The sequence below is a fragment of the Coptis chinensis genome, chromosome 1, assembly GCF_015680905.1.
Source record: "Coptis chinensis isolate HL-2020 chromosome 1, ASM1568090v1, whole genome shotgun sequence".
Lineage (NCBI taxonomy): Eukaryota > Viridiplantae > Streptophyta > Magnoliopsida > Ranunculales > Ranunculaceae > Coptis > Coptis chinensis.
Window position 1 is genome coordinate 30,305,249 of NC_141456.1, and position 26,968 is coordinate 30,332,216.

Genomic DNA, 26,968 nt, shown 5'->3' on the forward strand with positions numbered 1-26,968 from the left:
AAGACGTCGCGTGAACAGCAACATTGTCTAAACCCCACCATAAAGGATGTGGTAAGGGAGGATATTTTAAGGTTACTCGATGCATGTATTATTTACCCTATCTCTGATAGTGTTTGGGTAAGTCCAGAACACGTTGTTCCCAAGAAGTATGGCATTACAGTTAGGGGTGCCAATGGGTACCCGATTATCCGAAACCGAACCAAAACCGAAACCGAATGTTCCGATTCTGGGTCTTAAAAAGTTAGACCCATTTAAAATGGGTCATTAAAAACCGAACCGATAAAGAACCGAAACCGTTGAACCGAATAGTAAAAAACCCGTGGATACCCGAATCGGAATCGGAACCGAAACCAATTATTATGATTTCGATATTTAAAATTTAGTATTATATTACATTTAAGATAATCAAACTCATACATTATAATATAAAATATATTTTTTACGTGTAAAAGTCTATTAAATATATATAGCATAATAGTAAATGTGTATTGTTAAATGTATATTTTATAACTATACGTTAAACAAGTGTATCATAGATGTTAATAATAATGTCAATATATATATTATGAATTAACTAATATATTTTATATTTATTAACTTATGCACGTGTATATTTAAATATGATATACATGCTTGGTATATTGTGGTACACACACTTATTATAAACCAATATATAATGTTCATGTTAAAAATTAGTGATGAGATGTAATTGTAAGACGCATTTACTCGCATGTTCAATTTAAAATGCGAGTTAATACACGTGTGCAAATATATATGTATGCACGTAAAATATATCAAGGTAACAAATATATGTGATTGCACGTGTACACGTTAGAGTTAATACAATGAAACAAATATATGTGTATGCACGTAAAAAAAAATCAAAATTATAAGGTTAGATATTTGATTATTTTAATTTCTATATCAAAGGTTTAAATTATCACATGAATTGTAAATGTTTTAACGTGTATGATTGATACGTATTCATAAATTGATGTAAATATGATTGTTGATACATCACTAATTATATATAAAATATTATCATGTAGGAAAATAAAAAATAAAAAAAAGTTTTAGTGTTTAAATGATTGAAATTGTTTAATAATCATAATAAATAATAAAGACCCCGAATTAGAACCGAAACCGATAAAAACCCGTGGGTTTTTATGATTTTGGGTTGGGCTCTATAATTCTCATACTAAAACCGTTGAGAAACGAAACCGATAAAACCGCAAATAGTAAAACCCAAATCGAAACCGCTAAGACCCGACCCAAAACTGACCCGTTGGCACCCCTAATTATAGTTGTGTGAAATGATAAAGATGAATGCATCTCCACTCATATTCCAGTGAAATGGAGAATATGCATTGACTATCACAAACTTAATGCGGTCACTCGTAAGGATCACTTCCCACTTTCCTTCATCGACCAGATGCCTGATGCTTGAATGTTTAGCGGGTCATATATATTACTATTTTCTTGATGGTTATTCGGGATATTTTCAAATAGTCATAGATTCTACTGATCAAGAAAAAACAACATTCATCTATCCATTTGGTACATTTGCGAATAAATAAATGTCTTTCGGCTTTTGCAATGCTCCTGGTACATTCCAATGTTGTATGCTTCACATTTTCAGTGATATGGTTGAATGTTTTATGGAAGTCTTCATGGACGATTTCTCAATATATGGTAATTCTTTCGATAGATGTCTATCAAATCTTGAAAAGATTTTTGCACATTGTGAAGAGAAAAAGCTCGTTCTTAATTGGGAAAAATGTCATTTTATGATTACAAAAGGAATAGTTCTAGGACATATTGTTTCAAAGGACGGAATCGAAGTCGATAAAGCTAAGATTGAAAAAATTGCTTCCCTTCATATACCAAAAATAGTTCACGATATACGTGCATTTTTAAGACACGCAGGGTTCTATAAGAGATTTATTCAAGATTTCTCTAAGGTTGCTTGACCTGTAACAAATCTCCTGCTTAAAGATGTCGTCTTTGACTTCAATTTCAATTGCAAACAAGCTTTTGAGACCTTAAAATCCACCTTGACTATAGCTCCTATAATTCAACCAGCTAATTAGTCTAAACCTTTTGAATTAATGTGTGACGTGAGCAACTACGCTATTGGAGATGTTCTAGGGCAACCCCGAGATGACAAGCCAATTGTCATTTACTACGCTAGTAAAACTGTTAATGAAGCTCAACGTAACTATACCACCACTGAGAAAGAGTTTCTCAATGTTGTCTATGCCTTGGATAAGTTTCATTCTTACCTAGTTGGTTCTTCCACAATAGTCTACACTGACCATGCGGCTCTTCGTTACCTACTAGCGAAAAAAGATACAAAACAGTAGTTAATCCGATGGATACTATTATTGCAAGAGTTTACTCTAGAAATTCGAGATAAAAAAGACTGCGAGAATGTTGTTGCATACCATTTATCACGACTCATTAGTGATGTAGATAATGATACCGAACCCATCTGTGATTCTTTTTCTGATGAACACTTGTATTCCGTCTTTTCGTCTCCTTGGTACGCTGATATAGTAAATTACCTAATTACTGAGAAAGTCACTTCATCTTGGTCTCGTACTGACCGAAAAAAGTTCTTGTCCAATGTGAAATTTTATTTCTTGGATGATCCCTATCTCTTCAAGTATTGTTAAGACCAACTGATTCGCTGTTGCATTCCCAATAGAGAACACAATGACGTGTTATCTTTCTGCCATGAACAATCTTGTGGTGGTAATTTCGATGGTAAGAAAACTCCGACCAAGGTTCTATAATGTGGGTTTTATTGGCCAACACTATTTAGAGATGCACATGAGCATTGTAAAGCATGCACTCACTGCCAGCAGCTAGGACGCATTACTCAGCGCAACATGATGCCCTTAAGTCCAATTTTAATTGTGGAAATTTTTGATGTGTGGGGTATTAACTTCATGGGTCCCTTTCCAAATTCTCATGGCTTTCACTACATACTAGTAGCTGTTGACTACACGTCAAAATGGATTGAGGCAATGGCATGTCGTGCGAATGATCATAAGACTGTCATTTTATTTGTAAAAAAAAATATTTTCTCTCATTTTGGTATTCCCAAAGCTATCATTAGTGAGACAGGCTCATGCACAAGAAAGACCTAAACACTTCTCAGTGTTGTTTTTGCAATAGTGAGAGAGAAAACTCTAAACACTTGTTTTTTTATTGTCATTACTCTACTAATGTTTGGTCAAGAGTGAAACAGGCTCTAGGATTGGGAAACATAGTGAAAATCTCAAATGAAGAATGGTGCAGCATTATCAACTATTGCAAGAAAAAATCTCCCACTGCTGAAGTCTACAAAGCTTATGTATGTGCTACCATTGGCTATCTTTGGTCAGAAAGAAATGGAAGGAGATTTCAGAACCAAAATACTACTTGGCAGCACCTGTAAAGTAACATTTTGAAGGACATGTAGCTCTACCTTAGCATCAAGATAGACTCTATGATTGACACTGCAGAAATCAAAGCCTTACTCTCAAGACATGATATACAGGTAAAGTACTCGGTTAGAAATCCTACTCTCTGCAAATGGAAGCTACCACCTACAAGGTATTTCAAACTCAACACAGACGGTTTGGTAGCTGACCAGAGAGTTGGATTTGGTGGCATTACTATTGATCGTGAAGGAAATGTGATTTTCACATATTCAGGAGGTGGAGCCAGGAGGTCAGTTTTATTCCAAGAACTGAAAGCAATAGAAGCAGGTCTCTCTTTATGTCTAGAGACTAAACTTACTCTAATTCAGGTCTGCTCAGACTCATAAAGGGCAATTCAAATTCTGAAAGGGAAATAGACAACGCCTTTGTATTGTATGAACATTGTATGAGCTATAACTAAGCTAGTTGCTCTCTTACTTGATGTTAAATTTTGTCATGTATATAAGGATGTAAATAGGAGTGCGGACTACTAAGCTAGTCTGTCTTCTTCCAGTAATGATCAATATGTATGTAACTACCCACCTCTTGATGCTACACTAGATGAGCTTGTAGATACTGATGTCGGAGGAAAGGTTTTTATCAGATTTTAATGTAGGTCCAAGGGGTATGCCTAACCCTATTATCTATTTCAAAAAAAAAAAAAAAAAAAAAAAAAAAAAAAAAAAAAAAAAACTATCATTAGTGATGGGGGAAACATTTTTGTAATAAAATTTATGAGTTGTTAGTGAAGAAATATGGAGTCACTCACAAGGTGGCAACTCCGTATCATTCTCAGACTAGTGACCAAGTAGAAATCTCTAATAGAGAGATTAAGTCTATTTTAGAGAAAATAGTTAATCCATCTAGGAAAGACTGGTCTCTAAGTTTATCTGATGCCTTGTGGGCATATAGAACGACCTTCAAGACACCTATAGTATAGGCATGTCTCCTTATTGCCTCGTTTTTGGAAAATCTTGTCATCTGCCGGTTGAACTTGAGCATCGCGCTCTATGGGATATCAAAAACCTAAATTATAATACCAATGCGGCAGGCGAGAAGCAAAAATTGCAATTAAATGATCTTGAGAAAATTCGAAGTGATGCTTATGATCTCTCGAAGTCCTATAAAGTCAACATGAAAAGAGTGCATGACAAACACATATTAAGAAAAGATTTCAAAATTGGTCAAAAAGTTTTGTTGTACAACTCAAGATTACACATTTTTCCAGGAAAACTAAAAACATGATGGTCTGGTCCTTTCACTGTCTCTGCTGTCACCCCTTATAGGGCTATTTATTTGAAAATTTTAAACGATAACAGCGAATTTCAAGTAAATGGCCAACGCCTTAAACATTATCATGAGTTGCGTTCTCCAGATGTCGAAAATACTCTTATCCAAGATCCAGTCTACAGAGACTACTAGATTCGCTGGTGTACTTCCTTTCATGTGTTTAAAAAAGGGGAAGTACACCATTAGGGTAGCCGAGCCCTTTTCTCTTTTATTCTCTCAAATCTCTTAGAGTGTGTGGTTGCAAGCGCTGGAACCGTAGTCCACAAAAACTCTATTTCAAAATTGAGTATAAATGTCTTCTGAGAATCGAGCAAACGTGTTTCTCTTCCCTTTTCTATTCTCTTCCTCGCAAACTTCAGCTCATCATTTGGTGTAAGTCTCACTCATCTCGAATAGGTAATGGTCGTAGTACTTTTGCTCGTAAGCGACGTGTGCGAAGGATGGGGTGGTGTATGCATTGTCAAACACCTTTCTGTCCAGGTCTTAAATTACTATCCGATATTTGCCAGTATAAGGTATACTTTTGTCTGACACCAGCTGAGTAAGATAAACTTCGTCGTCGCCCGTTGCTCCCACAGGTTGGGATTCATCTTGAGAATCTGACGTTAAAAGACTCATAATCATCTTGAGGATCTGATGTTAAAAGACTCAACATGTATATACTCGTGTCTTTTATATTTCCATTTGCACTAAGCATTGTGCACAAAGAGATTTGTGTTCAACATCGGATGTCGCCTACTCAGGGCGGGCAATGGATTTCACCAGGCCAACCCCTATCTGTTTGCTATTTGATTTCATTTTAGGGTAGTTTGAGGATATACTATATGTACTAAGGGTAATATTATTATTAGACCATTGCATAATGGTCAGGGATGGTACCGTCCTGCACCTTAGGCCCCCCAAAACATAAAGGTTAAGTCACAGTCTGGTTGGATTGGGTTCGCTCCAGAGCCGACATAACAATTGCCTGATATTGTATGTGGTGAGTCTTTTGGTCGTCCGGTGTTGTTAACACGTTAATCTCCCCTTGTACATTTGTACATAAAATAATTAAAAAAAATAAATATATAAGTTGAGTTCTGTTTCCACAGGACTCAACCCAAACTAAATAAATACATAATATATATATATGTGTGTGTGTGTGTGTGTGTGTGTGTGCACTTGCCATATCCCATTGGATGGCATTTTTAATGCTAATCATTTTGGCAGCTCATTCGTTCCATTTGGAGTTGAAACGAATCGAGATTTCACGTTTGAAGTTTTCAGACCAATTCGGGACATAATAAAAAATTATTTATGTTATAAGATTATTATCTTCCTAATATAAATATATTAGTTTGTTCCTTTATGCATTGGGCCTAATATTTAAGTCCAATGGACTGATCCAAATAATAAGTCCATCGGACTTATCCAAAGTAGGCTCAACGGTCAGATACCCCACTAGGCCCAACGGCTTGATTAGGCACTCTAATCCACAAACGGTCAGATTTTTGCCAATCAAATCCGACACTCCTCATCAAACTTCACTCATCCCATTCTCTCACTCTCCACAACTTAATCTTCACAAACTCTCATCTTCTTCAACATAATGGATCCGATCGAGAAATTCGAAAAGCAGCAACGTAATGCTGCATTTCAAGTCTTCCTGATAATAGTATTTATCGTTGTGATAATGTTAATCATGCATAACATCCTCCAGAATATCTAGATCTATGTAACCTACATCTCTATTTTTCTTTGTCGTTTTGTATATTAGTGTGATGTGTTAAATAATTCTCAAACATTTGTACGATTTACATATTAAATGGAGAAGTCCCCTATTTAATATTTTTGTGTATTAGTTGTATTTTTACCTTATCATAAACATAAAAAAAATCATAAAAATCATAACAAATAAACAAAATCAATAACTCACAAAAATAAATCAATTTTGACTCATTGTGTTCATAGCAAGTCACGCACGCTACACGATAGGCCTAGCACATGTCGCGCACGCAGCTCTATCATTCTATCCATCTTCCATTATTGATGATTGCTACATTAATTCAGAAATTACCTGTAGGTCTAACTATACTGTGGCTACTTCACCTCCGTACGTTCTATTTTTTTGCATACCTCAGTAACAGTCTTAGGGATGTTATTTTCAATACCCTATTTGACAACTCAAGATAGAAAATATGTGTTGGTCTAACTGCCATGTGAAACCTTCCTCTGTATTTTCTAATATTGAAAACACCTCATTAATTGTTTTGGGAATCTGACATGAAAAGACCTACTATGGATACTCATAGTTGCTGTTACATAATTATGTATAACAACAACACATGTTTCACTTCTATTTTCCACATATTAATTATGGATCTAACTACGCTTGCCATCCTGATTCGTAAAGGCTGGTTATAAATCTCTTCTTTTCAGCCATCTTCATTTCAAGCATTCTTCACTATCCTCCCCTTACTTATACTTTCAAATGGATCAACAAAGAAAGATAGTGCCCGAGAAAAATTATTTGGATTTTTTTTATGAAGGCATGTTTTCTCCATATTTTGACACATAAATTATACGTCAAGGATAGATGCCTCTTCTATATGATTTGGAAGCTGCTTATTCCAGAGAATTAGTTTTGATGTTCTACCAATTTAGCGGACCTGACCATGGTAAATTCTATTTCCATGCCCATGGACAACGATTTGAATTGACTAGAGAAATTATCTCCGACATACTTCAAATTCCAATGAATAACCGGAGTTCCATATTCTAGAGTCACCATTTGATACCGTCACTACAACAAAAGGGGTCTTTTGCAGCGCACCCTTTTGCAACGCTAAAAATTTGCTGCTAAAGGTCACCTATTGCAACGCCATATGGGACTGCTAAAAGTTTGTCGTGCTATTTGCTTTAGGGTACATGGATTTATTTATTGCGACGTCTAAAGTGTGGCAATTGGTTATAATTATATTTTCAAAAAGAAAAGAAAATGCAATTTATTTAGAGAGTTTTATCATTTACCACGCTATTGTTGCGGGTAAAGTTAATTTTATCATTTGCAACGCCTTATTCGTTGAAACAAATCTTGTAAATGTAAATTTTGTATTTAGTGTAGTCTTTATTGGCGACGAGAGTAGTGTTGCTATTGGGCTTTTTATGTGCGGGAGGTTTTTTTTCGGAATTCAGATGCAAAAACTTTCATGGGTGGGCCTATTTTTAATGTTGGCACTCTAACGAAAAAGTAAAAATGAAAAATGAAAACTTTCTCTTACTGCCGCCGCCCCACCCCCCACAATGACCCCATTCCCACCACCACCAACCCATTCCCACCGGCAACGAATCTAACCACCGTGGTAAACTAACTGTCTCTCTCCTCTCTCTTTTTATAACAGATTTTTTACTCTATAGATAATTTATTTTTTCTGTTACCCCGCCCATCGGTCAAGCTTCGATCTTCAGATTGCTTGGTTGCTTCTCTTGTTTAGCTTAATTGATTTTGTTTCTCTTTGGGTTAACGTTTCTGGTTGGTTCTTTTATTTTACAGGTTGGAGATGGAGAAATCAATCAAACAACTAAGAAACTTGTAAGCCCTTGAAAATCTCGTATCTTACTTACGTTTAACTATTTAGAACTTTTTTTTTTACAATTGAAATGCAGTCGGATTTGGTTGAGCTTCGTGTCTATGAAGCATATGTTCGTTTTACATGCGACGGGATTGGGACAATTTGGGTTTGTTTCATTTCCATCCTCTAAGTTTAATGCAAAAAGAATGTAGGAGCTTCCATTTGAATATTGTTTGCACACTAGGATAGATTTGCAAACACCATCTCACATTGTCTAGTAAATATTTCTATCTTTCAGGTTCTCGATGAGTAGAGTTTGAAGGAAACGTTTGGCTTAGACAATCGAGTGTTATATATATGCATAAAAAGAAAGCAGCAATGGAGACCATTAAAAATTCATTAGAGACAAACAGATTTGAATGGGTATTATTTTGGTATGACTTGTAGAACTTATAGTATGATGATACAATAACATGGTTACTAACTAAGCTTAGGTTCTCTGTTTTTATCTTCTTTTATGTTGAATCAAAGAGTTGAAATGTCCAGACTGGCTAGCAGAACACTATAAACTACTCTGGTGCTACATCAGACAATGGATATATGATCATGCTTTAATCTTAGTGCCAATTTCTGCGCTGGTGTGCCACTTCAAATGAAACTTTCAATAATTTTTCTGTAGTGGATATATGTCACATTCTGTTCACACTTCTGAGATTTACAGCTTGTAGGAGTTATCTGATATTCTTAATTCGGAGGATTCACCGAAGTCGATATCTTTCAAGCAAAGCAGAATAACTTTACAAGCAGGTATTTTAGTTCTTTAGTTTCATTCCCATTCATTGTATAAGGATTTATACCATATACTATGATCACCAAAAAGTTATGTTTCCTTTTTGTTTCTTTAAGAGAATAGTTACATACAAAATTCTTATTTAGCGAACTATCATATAGGCCATAGCACTCAAGATTAAGCCCATATGGAGTCAGTGTATTGACTTAAAAACCATACTTAGATACCATGAAGTGCGCGCATGTTAACTTCTTGTGAGTTTTATGTAAGTAAAACTTTATTGGTTCTATTGGTTCTTGGTTGTTTTTTTTCTTCTCATCTTATTTATTTTATTGATACCATTTTATGTTTTCTGCCATGGGCAGAATATTGTAGACTGTGAAAGGCTGGGAACTTGACCAAATGTGGCAGGTTGTAGTCGTGTTTCTACATCCCATGTCCATATAGGTTTGACATGGCAAATATATTTTCACATGCATTGCTTACTTAAGTGTATTTTAGCTTTGTTTTCTTGGATATATGAGTTTACTTATGTCTTTTTTAATTTGTTTTTACCAGAGTGGTTGATTGGTTGTTGGTAGATTTACGAAAGAACTTGGGTTGATGCTGTTCAAATCGGCAGACTTTGGGTGTTTGTGAATTTTGCTAAAAACAAGTTTTGGGATATTTGTCTAAATTAACTTGATAGTTGTGAAGATTATTGAGATGATGTATTGGAAAAGACCTTTTTGGATGCTTGAATTACTTTTGTAATGGGTGATTTTAATTAATGAAATTTATTTTGATATGATTATTGTGATGAAGTGTTGGTATATAAGACTTATTGTTAGCAACATAAATTGTATTTGGCAGGAGTCAAAAAAAAAAAAGAACTAGTCACAGTTGGCGCTTAATAATTTGCAATGGCAAAAGGCCAAAAAGCGCAACTAAAGCTCAATCTTTTGCAACGCTGAAGTGTGTAGCATGCAACACCAATTGGTGCAGCTATGGGCACACCTTTTGCGATGCTCAGAGTGTTGGGAAAACCAAGTTACTGCAACGCCTTGCGTGGCAAATAGTTTGAAATGGCTTGGGAATTTATTTATTTTTGAAAATATAAGTAGCCACAGAAAAAAGTTGTACTAACACTACTAGGCGTTGCAAAAGCTAAAATGTTTTTGCAACGCCATATAACGTGTCACAGTTAAGCTTTTGTGTCACACTTTTTTGCAACACCTTTGAGACGCTTAGCTTGGCATTGTAATTAATCAATTACAACGCATTTTAATACATTTAGTGACGGGGTATGGCGCTGCAAATGAGCCTTTCTGTTGTAGTGCGTCAAACAAATACTACAGGCCACTGTATCTTGTGGCAAAATCGGAAACGGACATCACGTTGTTATTCAACGCATTTTGAAACAGAATCAATGAGCTGTGCTCCACTGGTTAGGACACAATGTGCTAGGTACATCACAAACATCTGAAGTGACAAAACCTCAACTCCACCTACTTTGGATTATGCAGAATCAAAGGGATGACTTTTGCATAATCCAATATCTCTGGAACTCGATCACCAGGCCTAAAAAATGGTTTGCACCTCTGCCTACTTTAGTCACAAAAATTATGTTGTTTTGGGGTTATCCAGTTGTTTATCCAGAAATACCTCTTCAAATAGCTGGCCTTACTGTAATTCACACAGAATGCGCTGCTGGTTTTTGGACTTCAGATACTCTGATAGGTGAACAAGAAGACCAAAGCTCATACTCTTAACATTTCTTTGATGAAAAATGTCATGCACAACATTTTTAATCCTATGGAAGGCATTCATTTTCTTCACTGAGGGATGCGTGAACTGCACGCACGCCAGGAAATCATCATCAAAAGTCTTCTGGAATTCCAAGAACGTCAAGCAATGCACGCCATTAAACAGGAGGATATCTTGGAAAATCACTCTCAGTCCTTAGAAAATCACGCTTTCCTAATGGAGAATCAAACTACGCTCTCTGCCAACCAGGGGGACATTCAGCTTCAGCTCAGCCAACAAACTGATGAACTAAAAGTCTTGTGCACGATCTTCGTCCCCATAACCATCATCATCGTCATCCTAGTCCATGATCTTCCCCTAAAAATAATAATAATAATAACATTAATAATAAAATAATAAAATAATAAAAAATAAATTATTAATTAAGTTTTTCGTCGTGTGTTCTAATAATAAAAAAAAAATTTGTTGTTATCTTTGTGTCTTCTTTTGTAAGAAATGTTTAACAAGTATGCCTACTAGGATTGTCATAATTTAAGTTGTTATTAATAGCCAATAATCAAATTTTAACCTGTTATTTTAAATTTGATCACAGGAGGGGTCTATCTTCTTCTATACTTTTTCATCCATCCAGTCAAACTTTGTTGGACACTTTTCTTCATATATATCATTATCCATTAGGCGTGGGAGATATACTTGAGTACGTTCCGGTAGGGCCCTTACGTTGTTTTACGCAACGTGGCTACTTCATTTTGGACGTTTACCTCACATTGATTGATAGTCTGCCAGGACTCTCTGCCTTACCTCTCTCTCTACTCCTACTGAATTTTCTTCATCAAGCATGGATGAACTTAAAATCATTTCGGAGCAATCCTTCCAAGCTATGCTGAATTCCAATGCTTATGGCCTTCATTTTCGTGATTACATCACTAACATCGGGTGGTCTTCCCTTGTTCTTCGACCTGACCAAACTTATTCTCCAAGTTTGACTGCATACTTTTATGCTAATATGGGAGACACACCAGCATTCAACCATGCACACGACTTCTTCTTAGATGGGTTCACAATCAAAGTTGGTGGCACACAACATATCTTTTCTGAGCTAACGCTTGCCCTAACTTTGGATCTTCCCTATCACGAGTCGACAACAACATGGCCATACATCAGCCAGAACTCTACACATTCCTTTTCATGGCCTACTTTTCTTGCAACATACGGTGATAGTCTTGCCATTAAAGACGAAGGAGCTGCACCTAGCAGATGGCCAGACATCACCATTCCCTTAGCAAGCATACATGACCATGAACGTGGGGAATGCAATGTTGTTTATCCTTCTGAACATCATGGGAGATTGATATTTTTCTACTGCCAATGATGCTGCCTGTGTAGTATTCAATGTGCTTTCTCAAGGTCATACATTCTTTGATATCTAAAACTGTGTTATCTCCCATCTGAAAAGAGCTCGCACTGTTCGGCATCAGTATCTACTTTTACCTATAACCGCTTGCCGAATTATGAGGACATATTTCCCACAATTCTTGGCTACTTTTCACGACTGGGTTAAAGTAGCTTCTACGTGCCTGGCAAACAGAATAATTCGTTCATTAAGGTTTCGGGAATGGCGTACACGTTCTTCACGGTACCTGAGGAAAGTTCGTTGCTACCCGGATAACGATAATATGTTGGCACATTTGAATGAGTCAGGTGAACAACAATGGAGCACCATTTGGTAGGCCATTATCTATTGGCGCGATGGTAAGGAAATGCATTTCACATGGGATGACGAGAGAACATCAGGACCTACTGGATGGTAAATTTGATGATGGCTAATGTGTATATATATCTAATTGTCTTTATTGGTCCTTCCTATGTTATTCTTGTTCTTTAATATTTCTATATAATAACTTTCTGTTACAGCAATCCAGCCCTAATTTTGCTCACGGTTCTCAGGTAATTTATTTCTTTATCTATTGATACTTTGAGGACTAAGCATCATTCGGTTTGGGGGTGTTTTAAACCTGTAGCAAAAATTAGGCAACTTGTAAGCTGTATATAGTTTATAGTTTCTTGTTTGTGAATGTATATAGTGACAAAGTCATGTTTTCTTTTCGATGATGAAAATCGTCTAGAAATCTCAGCATTAGCATTAGCATTCGAATTAGAATTTGTTTTTAAGAAACTTAAGATAATACGTACGCAATAGTTTTTGCATCTTTTCTTGAATATTCATGCACTGAGTATCATCGATTGTACATAGCAGTAAGTTTTTGGAATCCACTGTTAGTCTACTTAAATTATCAATCCTGTGAGAATCTAACAAAAAAGCCTCGATATGTGTGATATGTGAGTAATGACACAGATGAGTAGTTTTTCTGAATAGAGAAAATCACGCGTCTACTTACTTGATCACCATCCAAACCCTAGGCAAGAATTTAGGTCGTCTTTGGATCGACATAGCCAAAAATTCATACATGTTACAAATTTTACCGCTAGTCACTCCACTGAACCTTTCATCAAACTTTTCACTTTCACCAAAAATTCCTTACCCATCTATTAACCTCAAATAAAATAACCTATCTAAATGATGAGTATGAGAAATAGGATGAAATGTAGAAAAATAAAGAGAAAGACTTGTCCCAAATAAAAGTCAGTTACTTGCTTCAGGAAAGAAAAACAGAATTATGTTTCTTAAGCTTTTGAAAAAAAAAATCAGATAAAAAGGAGTCCAAAGGCTTAAGAGCAAACTAGGAACTCAGGTAGAAGCAGGAAAATAAAACAAGGATTTCTTTAGTGTAAATATCTTGAAGACCTTATTCTCTCATACTTATCATTTTTTATTTTGCATTCATTTTTTTTTACATCACCACCTAATCCCCACGAGACCTAATAAAGACCTCTAGCTCAATTAGGAGTAGGATGATATGATAATAAATAGTAAATGTGATTGATCGACCTTGGCTCATTTGACTGTCATCGAGTATGTGAGGAAATGTGTGTCCATTGCTCACTAGAGTTAGCGAACCCTGAGTGGAAAAATTATGAGTGAATTTGTGTTTCGACACATAGCTGTGAGAACCTATTTAGGGACACTCTCCAAAGGATCCAGAATCGGCCCTACTTGTACAGTTCAATATAAGGTTCATTGTATGCATATTCATATATAGATGTTTTAATTATTGTATGTATATTAAGTTGTGTTTTAAAAATTAATCATCGTTCCCCGCTAGGGAGATGTATAGATATCTGAGATAAATTTAGGAAACAAGCTTTTGTTACTGAGTCATTGTATTATAGATAAAGTTTGTGAGTATCTTATCTGGAAAACTCTCACGAGGTTATAACTCGTCCACTAGGGAATTCCTAGTGGTTTAAGGCCTTGTTGTATACGGTCAATGCAACCGCACTCTGCAAAATGAGAATTAGCTTAGGACTGTATATTTTTGGCCACTTATCTGTATATATGTATCTTCTTTGCTTGAGGAAAAGTGATGTTCACCTTTTGTGTATGTTAGAGATTTGATTCTCTAATTTGACAAAGTGCGAATACAAATATTTTTCCTTACTCACGATATTCGTGTGCATAGTTTTGAGTAGGGATTTCGAACCATCCTAAGTCTAGGACAACTTACAATTTGTTTTTGCACTTTTAGGAAACTAGTGAGTAAGTTTTAAGCTATGGTTGAATTAATACTAACTACTTGGTTTCTTTTAATGCAAAAAATGAAAACTTTAAGTTGCGTAAACATGCAACTAAAACAAAGATAAAAATTGACTTCTAAATAGGTGTGGAGAGTTAGTTCTCCTCATGTGAAGATAACCTCTATTGTATGATTCTAGGTTCTTGCATCTTAATAACCTTCCTAGAACTCATAGATAAGTCCTAAAAAAGATTAACTTGATCCTTAACACTATGACTCATTTCTAAGATCATACATGCTAGCATGTAGAACCAAAGCAATGACTTATCTATAAGATTATCACCTTGATTCCTAACTAGACTTTACACCAACTACCATTTTGGGATAGGATGTAGGTCTAGTTGTTCTTCCTAAACAAGTTACTAAAATCACATCGCAAAGGTTATCCCTCACATGAGCATCATTATCCCCCCACAAAGGGAAGGTTTTAGCTCATGATCCTAGGGATAAAAATGAAAGTTGCAAAATATATATGCATATGAGAAAGAGAAAGAAGAAGAGAATAATAGAAGAACTCACTTGCATTAAGAAGTTTAGATTTTATTTAGAACAAGAACACAAAAGTTTCTACCATTAAAACTATTACAAACTTTTTCATAAAAACTAAAGGGTTAGTTAGACTTACCCTCCAATTGCAAGATCCAAAGGCTACGAGATGATTTTTTTTTTTCAGATGAAGAAATCTGACCGTTGGATCTTACAAATGGGGGAGGGGGGGGGGGATTATCACTAATATTTTTGAAAATGGGGGGGTAACACTAATTGGCAACTAATAATGGGGTAACGTCTATCTAACCCAAAACTAAAAACTAAAAACTACAACTAAACTAAGCTAAGGAACTAAAGAAAAAACAATGAATGATAAAGGAAAAGAAGTCAAGGGAGTAAATGGAGTGCATCCCCCTTTGTTTTGTTTTTTTTCTTCCTTTCTAGAATTCTCCCCCTTATCCCACGTGAAAACACACACACACATTTAATTCACTTTTATCCACCACATTCAAATAAAGTGACACCTTATTTTTTTTTCACTACTAACACTTAATATTATTAATTACATACAAGGTGTCAATTTTGCACCAATAATTTGACACTTTTGTCTTGACATGCTCCATGATTGATGACTCATTTTTTCTTGTGGGCCCAAAAAGTGGGTCCATGTGCTATGTCCATTGGTGGGTCCGGACGTCAATTTCTGCAATTTCTGGCCTAAGGTAGAGCTAATCATCTGGGCAGCTTACTTGCCAAAATCTGAGTCCAGGTTAACGAGATATGAGCTCCGAAAGTTTACGCTTTCCTTTACATAGTCCCGTTCTGACTCAATTATGTCATGTTTGAGTCCCCGGCTTTGATCCGTCTTTGTTTAGCTTCACATGGCTGATTTGGAAGAATTCATATATACATCGTTCCCCGTGCTTTAACACAGGTTTAACCAATATTTTCATGTTTACTACGAAGACCTGTAAAAGTACGAAAATATACTTATTTCATTATTATTAAACACATAATTAACCAAATTTATATGTCTCAACGGGGTTTAATATTATAGTTTTGGGTGCTTATCAACAAGCAAAGTGCTGTTTGGGGGTAGTGTGATAAGCACCCAAAACTGTAGTATAAAACCCCATAGAGATATAATATTTCGGTTAATTATGTGCTCAATAATCATGAAATAATCGTATTTTCATGCTTTTGCAAGTTTGCATAACTAACCTAAAAATGATGATAAAGACAGTGTTATTAAACACAGAATAGTGAGTATACGTAAACCTTTCTGATTAAGCCCATGTGAAGCCCAACAAAGCCGGACTGAAACCCAAAGACTCAAACATGACATAATCAAGTTAGAAACGGGATTACGTGCACAGAAGCATCAAACTTCCAAAGTTCATATCTCTTGAACCAGGACTCCGATTTCGGCAAGTGAGATGCTTAGACGATAATTCGACGAACTCCATTGTCACCAAGTACGGTACGGGTTTAAAACGGTGTATTTAAAAAAAACTTAGTTCGTGTTTTAAACGGAACATCTCCGGAAAAAAACGGAAAAAAAAAAAACATAAAAAAACGTGGGGCATAAAAAACGGGTTTAAAACGTATAATACGTACAATACGTAAAAGAAACGGTAAAAACCGATGATAAAGAATATAATAGATAAATAATTTAATTTTTTTTATAAGAGTGGAAAAAATAATTGACACATAAAATAAAAATAAAAATAATACAAATGAAAGAAAATTCAAATACATGAAAGTATCAAATTATCATTATTCATCCAAATACTAGAAGTTTTAGATTCAGTACAAAAACACGACTCTAAATAAGATACTACTAATTACCAACCATAATGGCATAATCAAGTTCTACAAATAAGTTAATAACTTTAAAATTTATAATTAATTATTAATAGTCCAAAACAAAATAAAACTGTCTCAATAAGTCAATCTAACGCCCACTCTTCAAAAAGGTAAACTCCAAAACCCCTTTTATTCTTCGTGTTTTCTTTTAGATTAAAAAAAAAAAAAAAAAAAAAAGTTTTAAACGGGAGATTTTCAAAATCTTGGGTTTTAAACGTTTTTTAAGTTTAAAACGCGTTTAAAACGTTTAAAACAGGTTTTTTTAAAAAACCCGGGTTTTAAACTAGAACCAGACGCCTTGTCAATATCTTGGGTTTTAAACGCGTTTTTTTTAAAAAAACACCGAACTTGGTGACAATGACAAACTCTATGCAAAGGCGAGAAGTTATAAAAATACCAAAAACCCGACCCGCCACTAGACACAGCATGTGGACCCATTTTGCAGGCCCACAAGATTGGATGAGTCATCAATCAAGGAGCAAGTCAAGACAGAATGTGCAAATAATTGGCACAAATTAACACCTTGCATGACATTAATTATGTTGGTTATGATTTTAGGTGCTAATAATGTCAAATTGTGAAGGTGTCAATTTGTTTTTATTTGGAGATAAGATAGCATTAAAGGTGAGTAATAGGGGGAGTTGGTTCACGTTGGTGAAAGGAGAGAAAGCTTGAAATGGGATAATTTGTATTTCATTTTGGACTCACTCCATTTATTCCATTCCATGCATATTTCATTTTTAGGAAAACAAGCTTTAAGTTATCTTGAATAGTGTTAATGGAGTCACTTGATTTCTTCTAAATAAAATCAACATTTTCTTTAGGTAAAATCAAATCTTTCCATTTTTCTTCTTCTTCCATTCTTCAATTATTATAACATAATTTAGCATAATCATTACTTCCATGATCATGAGCTAAAACCCTCCAAGGTTGAGGGTTAATGATGCTCATATGAGGATCAGGCTACGTATTTTTAGATTACAAAACCACTACTTAGGGACTTAGGACTCATTTGACATCCTACCCCAAAATGGTAGTGTCTGACCAAATTCAAAGCCTGGAGCTCTTGGTGATTTCAAACTTCTATTTGACAGGTTGATGTAGGATGAATCCAGGAGTTGAGATAGTATTTCAGAGATGAAATATCAGTTCAACTCCTCATGCTAGTAAAATGAACTCAGAGATGAGTACATCTTGCTAGGGATCAGTACTCGAGTTCGTCTTCGGGTTTGTCTATGAACCCAAAACGGATTAGAGATGGAAATGATCATTTTTCTTAAAAAAATACGTAGTTAAACCTTGCATGAGTATGATTAATCCTCTATTTTTTTTTTCTCTCTCTAGTTTTCTTGTTAAACAACTAAAGTTTCATTTTTTTTACCTTGTCTTGCATGATAAGTTCTTGTAGGAAGTAAAAAAAAAAATCAAAATAAATAAAACCATACTCACATAGTTCTCTATGGTGCTAGGATTTTAGTTGTGACATCATCCTAGTCTTAAGGTTGGATGAAAACCCTTACTCTAAAAATACCAACAAAAACATGTGAGTAAGGAATTATTGAATATTAGTACGTAAATGGTTATTATTATTTCATAAATATAAACCACCAAAGTGCTAACATCAGGGTCCAAAATAACAACGATGTTTAAATGTTCTACAGTTTTAGAGTTAGAAAATTGTGTCGATGTTTTAGTGTTCCACAATTTTTTCGATGTTTTAACAAAATTTTGAAGCTAAGTTTAAGGCTATCAATATCTCAAATTGTGTCAAAATTACACTGATGTTTAAGTGTTCCACAGTTTTAGGGTTACAAAATTGTGTCGATTTGTAGTGTTCCACAATTTTTTCGATGTTTTAACAAAATTTTTAAGCTAGGTTTAAGGCTATTAATATCTCAAATTGTGTTGAAATGTATCATATATATGTTATTTAAGGCTATCAATATCTCAAAATGTTGGCTCTTAAGCGAACCATCCGGTTGCGGATTTGGGTGAAAAAATTGAAAGTCACGTGTTTCAGTCTAAATATGAGCCCTGACAGACAAAACTTTTAGAAAATAAAAGCAAAGGATGAACATACTCTCTCTTTCTCTCTCATAAAACTAACAACATAAAGAAATCGATCTCCTGCAACTCATTCCTTATTCACATTGAAATCAAAGCCTAAAGAGTGAAAGACATGGAAAAGCTACAAAGAAAACAATCAAAGTTGAAGATTTGTTATACGATTTTCACAAGTTTATGTTTCTTCTTATCTGACATATTTGAACTTTTGTATTAATTCATGTTCCTTCTTCGCAAGTGGCGTTTGTCTTAAAATCTGGAAACCTTACCTAATTTTGTTGTTGATATCAATTGGGTTTTAATACCTGAACAATATAAAATCTAATGGTTTTGACTCCGAAGTACACAATTTCAATTGAGAAGAAAGCGAGAATTGTAAGACTCGTTCTCTAACATCTCTTAAATTCAATTGTTAACTGCTTGATTTAACCTCTCAGGCATGAATTTAAGTAGAACAAGTTGACTTCAATTCAGTAAAAATTAAAGACAAAAAACACAGACATGAAGTTTGATTATTCAAAAAGAATAGAAAGAGCCCAAAAGTGAAAATATTAAAAGTTATACGCATCACTTTAATTTCGTCAGGTTAGCATTAAAAGGTTTGACTTTGCATCACTTTAATTTCGCCAAGTTAGCATTAAAAGGTTTGACTTTTTAATGTTATATGTTATCTAATGTTAAGTTGACAAATTGAAGAAGATGATGAGTAGAAAGAATTTTTTGGGGGGGGGGGTTATCTAAAACTGTGGAACACTGTTGGATTCCCCATATATATATATATATATATTACTTAAGTGAACTATCCGTTTGTGGACTTGGGTGAAAAAATTGAAAGTCACATGTTTCAGTCTAAATATGGGTCCCTGGCAGACAAAACTTTTTGAAAATAAAAACCCTTAAAATCAGCAAAGGATGAACATACTCTCTCTTAAAACCAGCAACATAAAGAAATCAATCTCTTGCAACTCATTCTTTATTCACATCTAAATCAAAACCTAAGGTGTGAAAGACATGGAAAAACTACAAATAAGACAATCAAAGTTGAAGATTTGGTGTACGATTTCCACAAGTTTATGTTTCTTCTTATCTGACCTGTTTGAACTTTTGTATTAATTCATGTTCCTTCTTCGCAAGTGGTGTTTGTCTTAAAATCTAAAAACCTTACTTAATTTTGTTGTTGATATCAATTGGGTTTTAATACCTGAACAATATCAAATCTAATGGTTTTGATTCCAAAATACAAATTTCAATTGAGAAGAAAGCAAGAACTGTAAGACTCGTTCTCTAACTTCTCTTAAATTCAACTGTCAAACGCTTGATTCAACTGCTCATGAATGAATTTAAGTATAACAAAATTGACTTCAAATTAGTAAAAATTAAAAGAAAAATAGGACCAAAGTTCTAATATTCAAAAGAATGACCAAAAAGAAAATAAAAACTGGAAATATAAAAAGTAAAAAGATCACTTTAATTCACTTTAATTTTGTCGGGTTAGCTTTAAAAAGGTTTGACTTTTAATGTTATATGTTATCTAAATGTTAAGTTGACAAATTAAAGAAAATGGTGAATAGAAAGAATTTGGGGTCCAAAATTACCGATGTTTTAAGTGTTCTACAGTTTTAGAGTTACAAAATCTAATGTTTTAGTGGTCCACAAATTGAAGAAGATGTTTTAACAAATCTTTGAAGCTAGGTTTAAAGCTATCAATATCTCAAATTGTGTCAAAATTACACCGAGGGTTTAAGTATTCAAATGAATTTTAGGGTCAAAATTTTGGATTTTAGTCCATCCAATTTTTTTGATCTTTTAACAAAACTTTTAACAAAGGTTTAAGGCTATTAATATTCAAATTGTGTTGAAATGTATCATATATATCGTTATTTAAAGCTATCAATATCTCAAAATGTCACAACAACATAAAATGATTATTCAAAACCGTTTTCCCATTATTTCCATTTGGGTGAAAAAAATTGAAAGTCTTTTGTTTTAGTCTAAATATGGGTCCCTAGCGACAAAATTTTTCGAAAATAAGAACTCTTAAAATCATAAGGATGATGCGGTCTCTCTCTTTAAAACCTTAAAAGAACATAAAGAAATAGGGATCTCTTGCAACTCGTTTCCTTATTCGTTGAATCAAAGCCTAAGGTGTGAAAGTTTCGTGAAAATGATACAAGTAAGACAATCTCTATTGAAGTTTTGACAACATTTCCACAAGTTTATGTTTCTTTTATCTTGGGATGGTTTGAACATTTGTATTAATTCATGTTCCTTCTTGCAAGTGGTGTTTGTCTTAAAATCTGAAAAACTTACCTAATTTTGTTGTTGATATCAATTGGGTTTTAATACCTGAACAATATCAAATCTAATGGTTTTGACTCCAAAATACACAATTTCAAAGTTTTTGTCATGTCAATACATGGGTTCAAAAATAAAACCATAGTCAACTGAGTTCACTTACAATCAAAAACTTGAAGTAGAACCAAACTCTAATATTCAAGTTTTTCTGGACCAAACCTTAATATACAAACTATTATTAGGACCAAGACCTTAAAAACTCTTAAAAGTTCTACGCATCACTTTAATGTCGTCGGGTTAGCATTAAAAAGGTTTGACTTTTTGATGTTATATGATATCTAATTGAAAAAGAGGGTGAATAGAAAGAATTTTGGGGGGGGGGTCCAACACCGATGTTTAAGTGTTCCACTATATTATCTAATTTTAAGTTGACAAATTGAAGAAGACGGTGAATAGAAAGAATTTGGGGGGTAGTGTCCACCATTACACCGAGGGCTACTTGACAAATGAATTATAGTCCATTGGATTATAGTCCATCCAACGCCCAGATCTTGATCTCATTTAACAAATGAATTAGGGAGTGTAATTTTGACTTTCTATTCTAAAAAAAAATCCAAAAAACCACCCGAGAGCTTGAACTCTCGGTTAATTCCACAACATAACATGATTATTCGAAGTAGTAGTCCCGAATACTTTAATTTTTTTTCCCATTATTTCCATTCTCACAATCCAAAACATCATTTTCTGAAATTGGATAAATGCGGTATTGTCGGGGAGAATTTGATAAGATGGAGAAGAGATAGGGAAATGATGTTACGTCGTTTATAGAAGATGGTCGTTGATTGTAGGGGGTGATAGTTTCAGAATGATAGAGTTGGGCTTTTCTCTATTCAGAGTTCTGACAACAGATGGTTATGGTTCTTTTATCTTGGGATGGTTAGTTGCTGGTTTGTTTGGGATTTCAGCTGTGGTGTATGCGTTTCTTAAGTGGCAGAGAAAGACATCGTTAAATTGGATTAAAGCTGCTGCTTTGGCAAATTATGGAAGAAGTTAAAAGTTCCTTTGTCATGTCAATACAATACATGGGTAGAGGATTCTCCGTATGATGCACAACCATCCACTTCTTGTTTTTGTTTAACTAATCTTCTTAGCCCTCAATCCATGGGTTCAAAGGCGTCATCGAATTTCCCACTCCATGGGTGCTCTGTTTGTGGTGTAGGGTAGCAGCTCATTTCAATTATGCTACACCATTGGTTAGAGAGATGGATTAAAGTGGATGAAAACACTGAGATGTCTGCATTCTGCAATTATTGTGTTGAGCCGTAATCTCCTGTAACCATTTGTTTCAGCGAATCAGAACTATCCTCAACATGTGCTGAAATCAGTGGACATAATCCTGTAACGAACTGTATAGCTTATATAAATGACTTCTTTTTTTGATAAATGGATGGCCTTCTGAAGCAACTGTAAAAGACAGTCATCCACAGACAACATCAATGCAAAAATAGACCTTCTTCATAATAGCAAATTAAGACAGTAAAGCTCCAATGGAACAAAAAAAATAGGATAGCGGTTTTGACCATTTTAAAATAAAGAGTTCATCTGAAGCACAATATGGGATTTGTAGGGAGAGATAGGTTTTGTTGGGTGGAAGGGGAAGAAATGTTGGTTTGTTTTTGGGTTTTTATTTAGAAAAGAAAGTCAAAAAAAAAATGGATTCCCGATATATTTCGGTTTTTGTTAAAAGATATTCATCGATTTGGGATATAGGAGAGACTATTGTGTCATTTGTGTGTACCCTACGTCATATTTTCGATCAAGATTTGGGAGTTGGATAGACTATTGTATGTACCCTATGTCACATTTTCGGTCCAGAACATACTCGGACTATAGACCGAGAGTGGGATCAGCGGCGGATCAGTACGGTGGCTGTCAAATAAACACTTTCGGATCATCCGTTCCTCTAATCTGTCAGAGTTCACAGCAGGTCCAGGGCCCATCCAGGTGGCCCAAGTTTATGGATCCAATCAGTCCGGATGACTCTGATCCAATAACCCGATCCGCGGAGGCGAGAAATCCTAATCCGATAAGATCTTGTACAAGGATCTTGCACAAAGATATAACAAAATCTTGGGGAGTTATTCTATTTTAGATAAGATTATACTAGGATTCATCAAGGAAGGCAATCTCCGAAAATCCCTTTCTTGGCCGCCAAGGCAGGAGATTGCTATATATATAGAGGCTTCTGCAGCCTCCAGAACTACGTTTTAAGAGACTTGATCTCGGATTTCTCACTCGGTACGTAGGCAACCAGAATGTTGGTGCAGTCCCTCTTCTTCAAAATACCTAATCCCATCTTTTTCGAGCTTTCAGAAGTACCATTATATCGGGAGTGTCAGGTTAACTTTTTGCCCCGACATTCTTTGGCATCGTCTGTGAGGATCGAACCCACGACCATGTGGTATTCCATCGGAGCTTAATATCCTCGGCCTTATTTTTCATACATCCTTGTTACCATGGCTGAACAAATTGCGATGACTAATACAGAAGCTGCCAATCGGTATGTAGCAACTCGATATAACATGGAGACTGTTCCAGGCACCACTACAGAGGTGGGGCAGTCAAACCGTCGTAGATCTTTTTCTCAAAATGGAGAAAACGGACTGTCTGAAGTAGTTCCACACACTCTGGAACCGTTAGGAACTCAAGGATCTAATCCCCGTGTCCCTCGCTGCAACGCTGTGCGGAGCACAAGAGTTGCCAGAATGCACATCAGGGATGGTCCTATTGAATCCACCCGCAATGCTACTGTGCGCCCCTTTGTCTGAACATAGGCAAAGGCAACGGGCCAAACCAGGACAGCGCGAAGATCCTAACAATGGCCAAAACCTTATCCAAAATAATGGTCAAGTTAGAGATCCAAGCCAAAGCTGGACTATCCACCCTATCGTGCCTGTCCCCACTCATTCACTGTCAAACAATGTTTCGGATCGTTTGGGCACAAATCCTCAAACACACCAGTCACAACAATCTGGAACACCAGCAACTGCAGTGAGTTCTAGTTCGGAAACACCAACATCCATGGAAGTGTCCGGATCAAGATATGAATCTCGACACACAACTCGGAATGAGAGTCCACTACCTGCTAATAGAGTGGCAGGGAGAAGGCGGGGCAGAATCGGACGTCGGCAACGACCGAATCCCAATCGAATCTTAGCCCGTGATAAACGGATCTGGAGAGAAGAGAATCCAGATGAAGATAGCTATGAGAATATAAATGAACAAAGGGTTAAGGAATTGATTAACCAAGCCGTGACCAGCAAACCATCCGAGACCAAGGCTCAAAATATCGATATCGATGAATATATCGGTGTACCCAAAAACCGATATATATCGGATATTTCGGATATATCCATTTTTTTGGGTAACCAGTCCAAACTATTTAAAATATCGGAAATATAATATCGGAAATATATTGGAAATATCGGATTTATATTTTAAAATGGTCAAAAAGTCAACCGATATATATCGATTATATCGGAAATATCGATTATATCGGCGATATAAAGTTTCATATCGGAAATTCAGATATATATCAGAAAAAAAAGAGTTCTATATTCGGTGGATATATATCAGAAATATCGATGTCGGTGTACCAAAATACCGATATATATCGGCGATATATCGGATATATCGGCGATATTTTGGTCCATGTCCGAGACGACCCCCTCTTGGAAAGGGTTGTGCGAGGTCCGGAATTTTCATCCTTTGTAAATGACATCAGGGACTGTGTTCACCCTGAGGCATTCAAACAGCCCCCTCTTCCGACTTACGATGACGTGGATGGCTGTCCAAACGAGCACGTCATGAGCTTCCAGGCGGCTATGACCTTATGGGAATTTCGTGAGTCATTAATGTGTCGTATTTTTCCAACAACATTGAAAGGATACGCACTATCCTGGTTCAACAAGTTAACGCCGTATTTGATTGATTCATTTACCAAGCTCAGTGATATGTTCGTTGAACGTTTTCAATACAATATGAAAAATAAGAAGAGTCCGAGCACACTGTTCAATCTTGCTATGGAGAAAGGTGAAACAATTAAGAGTTTGGTATGACGGTTCAAGAAGCTTCACGCCGAAGTTCATGATGTGAGTGATGCTTTCGCAATACAAACATTCCATCAAGCATTGCATTTCGACAGGGATGGACTTTACAACTCTCTTACTCAAAAGCCGCCCACCACCCTCTCTGATTTATTCACCCGAGTTGAAGGGTACGTTTAAGTAGAAGATGATCAGAAATATCGACAGAAAAAGGATGGCGCAGATCCCGCTTCCAAGGACTTCAAAAAGGATAAGCTTACCAATCAAGGTAACAAGAGGAGTACAGAATAATACAAAGGCCCCAAATCTAGATGAAAAGGTATTCACCCCTTTGACTCTTGGCCTTGCAGACATGTATGAAAAAATTAGAACTAAGAAAATGTTATCGCCCATTTCGCCACTACCGTAAGATCCTACGGTGAAGCGGGATAAAAATAAAAAATGCAGATATCACAATGATATTGGGCATGAAATAGATCACTGCAGAGCTTTAAAGAAAGAAGTTCAGCGCCTCGTTGACGATGGATGGCTTACTCATGAGTTTGTTCAAAACAAAACTCGGTCAGCCCATATCAACTTGGTTGAACACAACGTTATTGATGTATGCCGCGCACGTATCGATAACATCTCTCACCGTCAGCGAAAGATAGAAACTCACTTGAAACTTCGTCATATACAAGATCATTACCAGGTCAACAGTTTCAATTTTGACCAAGGTATCAATACTGAGACCTATGAAGGCCACGAGTTGAAGTTCACTGAGAATGACGAGAAGGGGGTTTATTACCCTCATAATGACATTGTTGTCATTACTGCATGGATAGGAATCTTTAGGGTGCAAAAATTTCTTATCGACACAGGAAGCTCAGCTAGCATCTTATTCACCAGGGCTTACTCCAGAATGAAACTGTCAGAGGACCTGATCGTAGAAGACCGTAATCCAATCATTAGATTCAACGGAGAACCAGCCCATGCTATTGGAAAGGTTCATCTCCCTGTCACGGTTGGGCATCAATCTGTCGGGATAAATTTCCTTCTGGTGGATTGTGGGTCTTGTTATAATGCAATTTTCGGTAGGGATTGGATCCATGCAAATTAGGCTGTTATATCCACCTTCCACCAGGCATTGAAATTCCCAATGCCAACGGGAGTATGTAAGGTCCGCAGTGACCAGATGATGTCACATCAGTGTCACAATTTGGCACTAGGAGATACACGGAAATCCAAAGTCCGGGGCAACACGATCTTCCAGGTTGATCATGCCAAATAGCAATTACAGAAACGTTGGGCTTATCAGGTACGAGAAGCCCGACGCTCTGAAGAAGGTCCCTCGATCGATCAGTTGGAAGAAGTTCAGATAGGGGGTGAGAGCCATGAAACTACTTTCATCGCTGTCGGCTTACCCCCAGCCGAAAAAAGAGCTCTAATTCACCTGTTAGGGGATTACCAAGAAATATTCGCCTGGAATATCGACCAAATGCCTGGAATCGACACGGATGTCGCTTGCCACCGGCTCGATATTAACCCGAGATTCAAACCGGTTCGACAAATACCAAGGAGGATGGCTCCTTAGCGAAAACTAAAGGTCAATGACGAGATTGGTAAACTG

At 35.9% G+C, this 26,968-nt stretch overlaps 1 protein-coding gene and 1 long non-coding RNA gene across 15 annotated transcripts; both read left to right on the plus strand.

Moving 5' to 3' along the window:
• Positions 1-7,942: 7,942 nt before the first annotated feature.
• On the plus strand, positions 7,943-9,891 carry LOC147523398 (uncharacterized). 14 transcript variants are annotated; one of them, XR_015196378.1, is made up of 7 exons: positions 7,943-8,098; positions 8,290-8,328; positions 8,375-8,474; positions 9,030-9,115; positions 9,260-9,363; positions 9,464-9,545; positions 9,657-9,891. It is a non-coding gene; the product is annotated as an uncharacterized LOC147523398 (long non-coding RNA). The 14 variants fall into 14 exon arrangements; XR_015196347.1 differs by having other exon boundaries at positions 8,403-8,474; XR_015196354.1 differs by having other exon boundaries at positions 8,403-8,474; positions 9,464-9,509.
• A 15,682-nt stretch (positions 9,892-25,573) lies between these two features.
• LOC147523399 (uncharacterized) lies at positions 25,574-26,458 on the plus strand. The gene is made up of 2 exons (XM_086570932.1): positions 25,574-25,713; positions 25,807-26,458. Exons 1-2 carry the CDS (start codon positions 25,574-25,576, stop codon positions 26,456-26,458), a joined length of 792 nt encoding a protein of 263 aa, XP_086427058.1.
• The last annotated feature ends 510 nt before the right edge of the window (positions 26,459-26,968 follow it).

What these genes read in the sequence shown, in the direction of transcription:
- LOC147523399 (XM_086570932.1), top strand. Translation starts at nt 25,574, where the DNA reads ATGGCGCAGATCCCGCTTCCAAGGACTTCAAAAAGGATAAGCTTACCA. An exon ending in ACTCTTGGCCTTGCAGACAT is followed by an intron (nt 25,714 to 25,806) that starts GTATGAAAAAAT and finishes TAAAAAATGCAG; the next exon opens with ATATCACAATGATATTGGGC.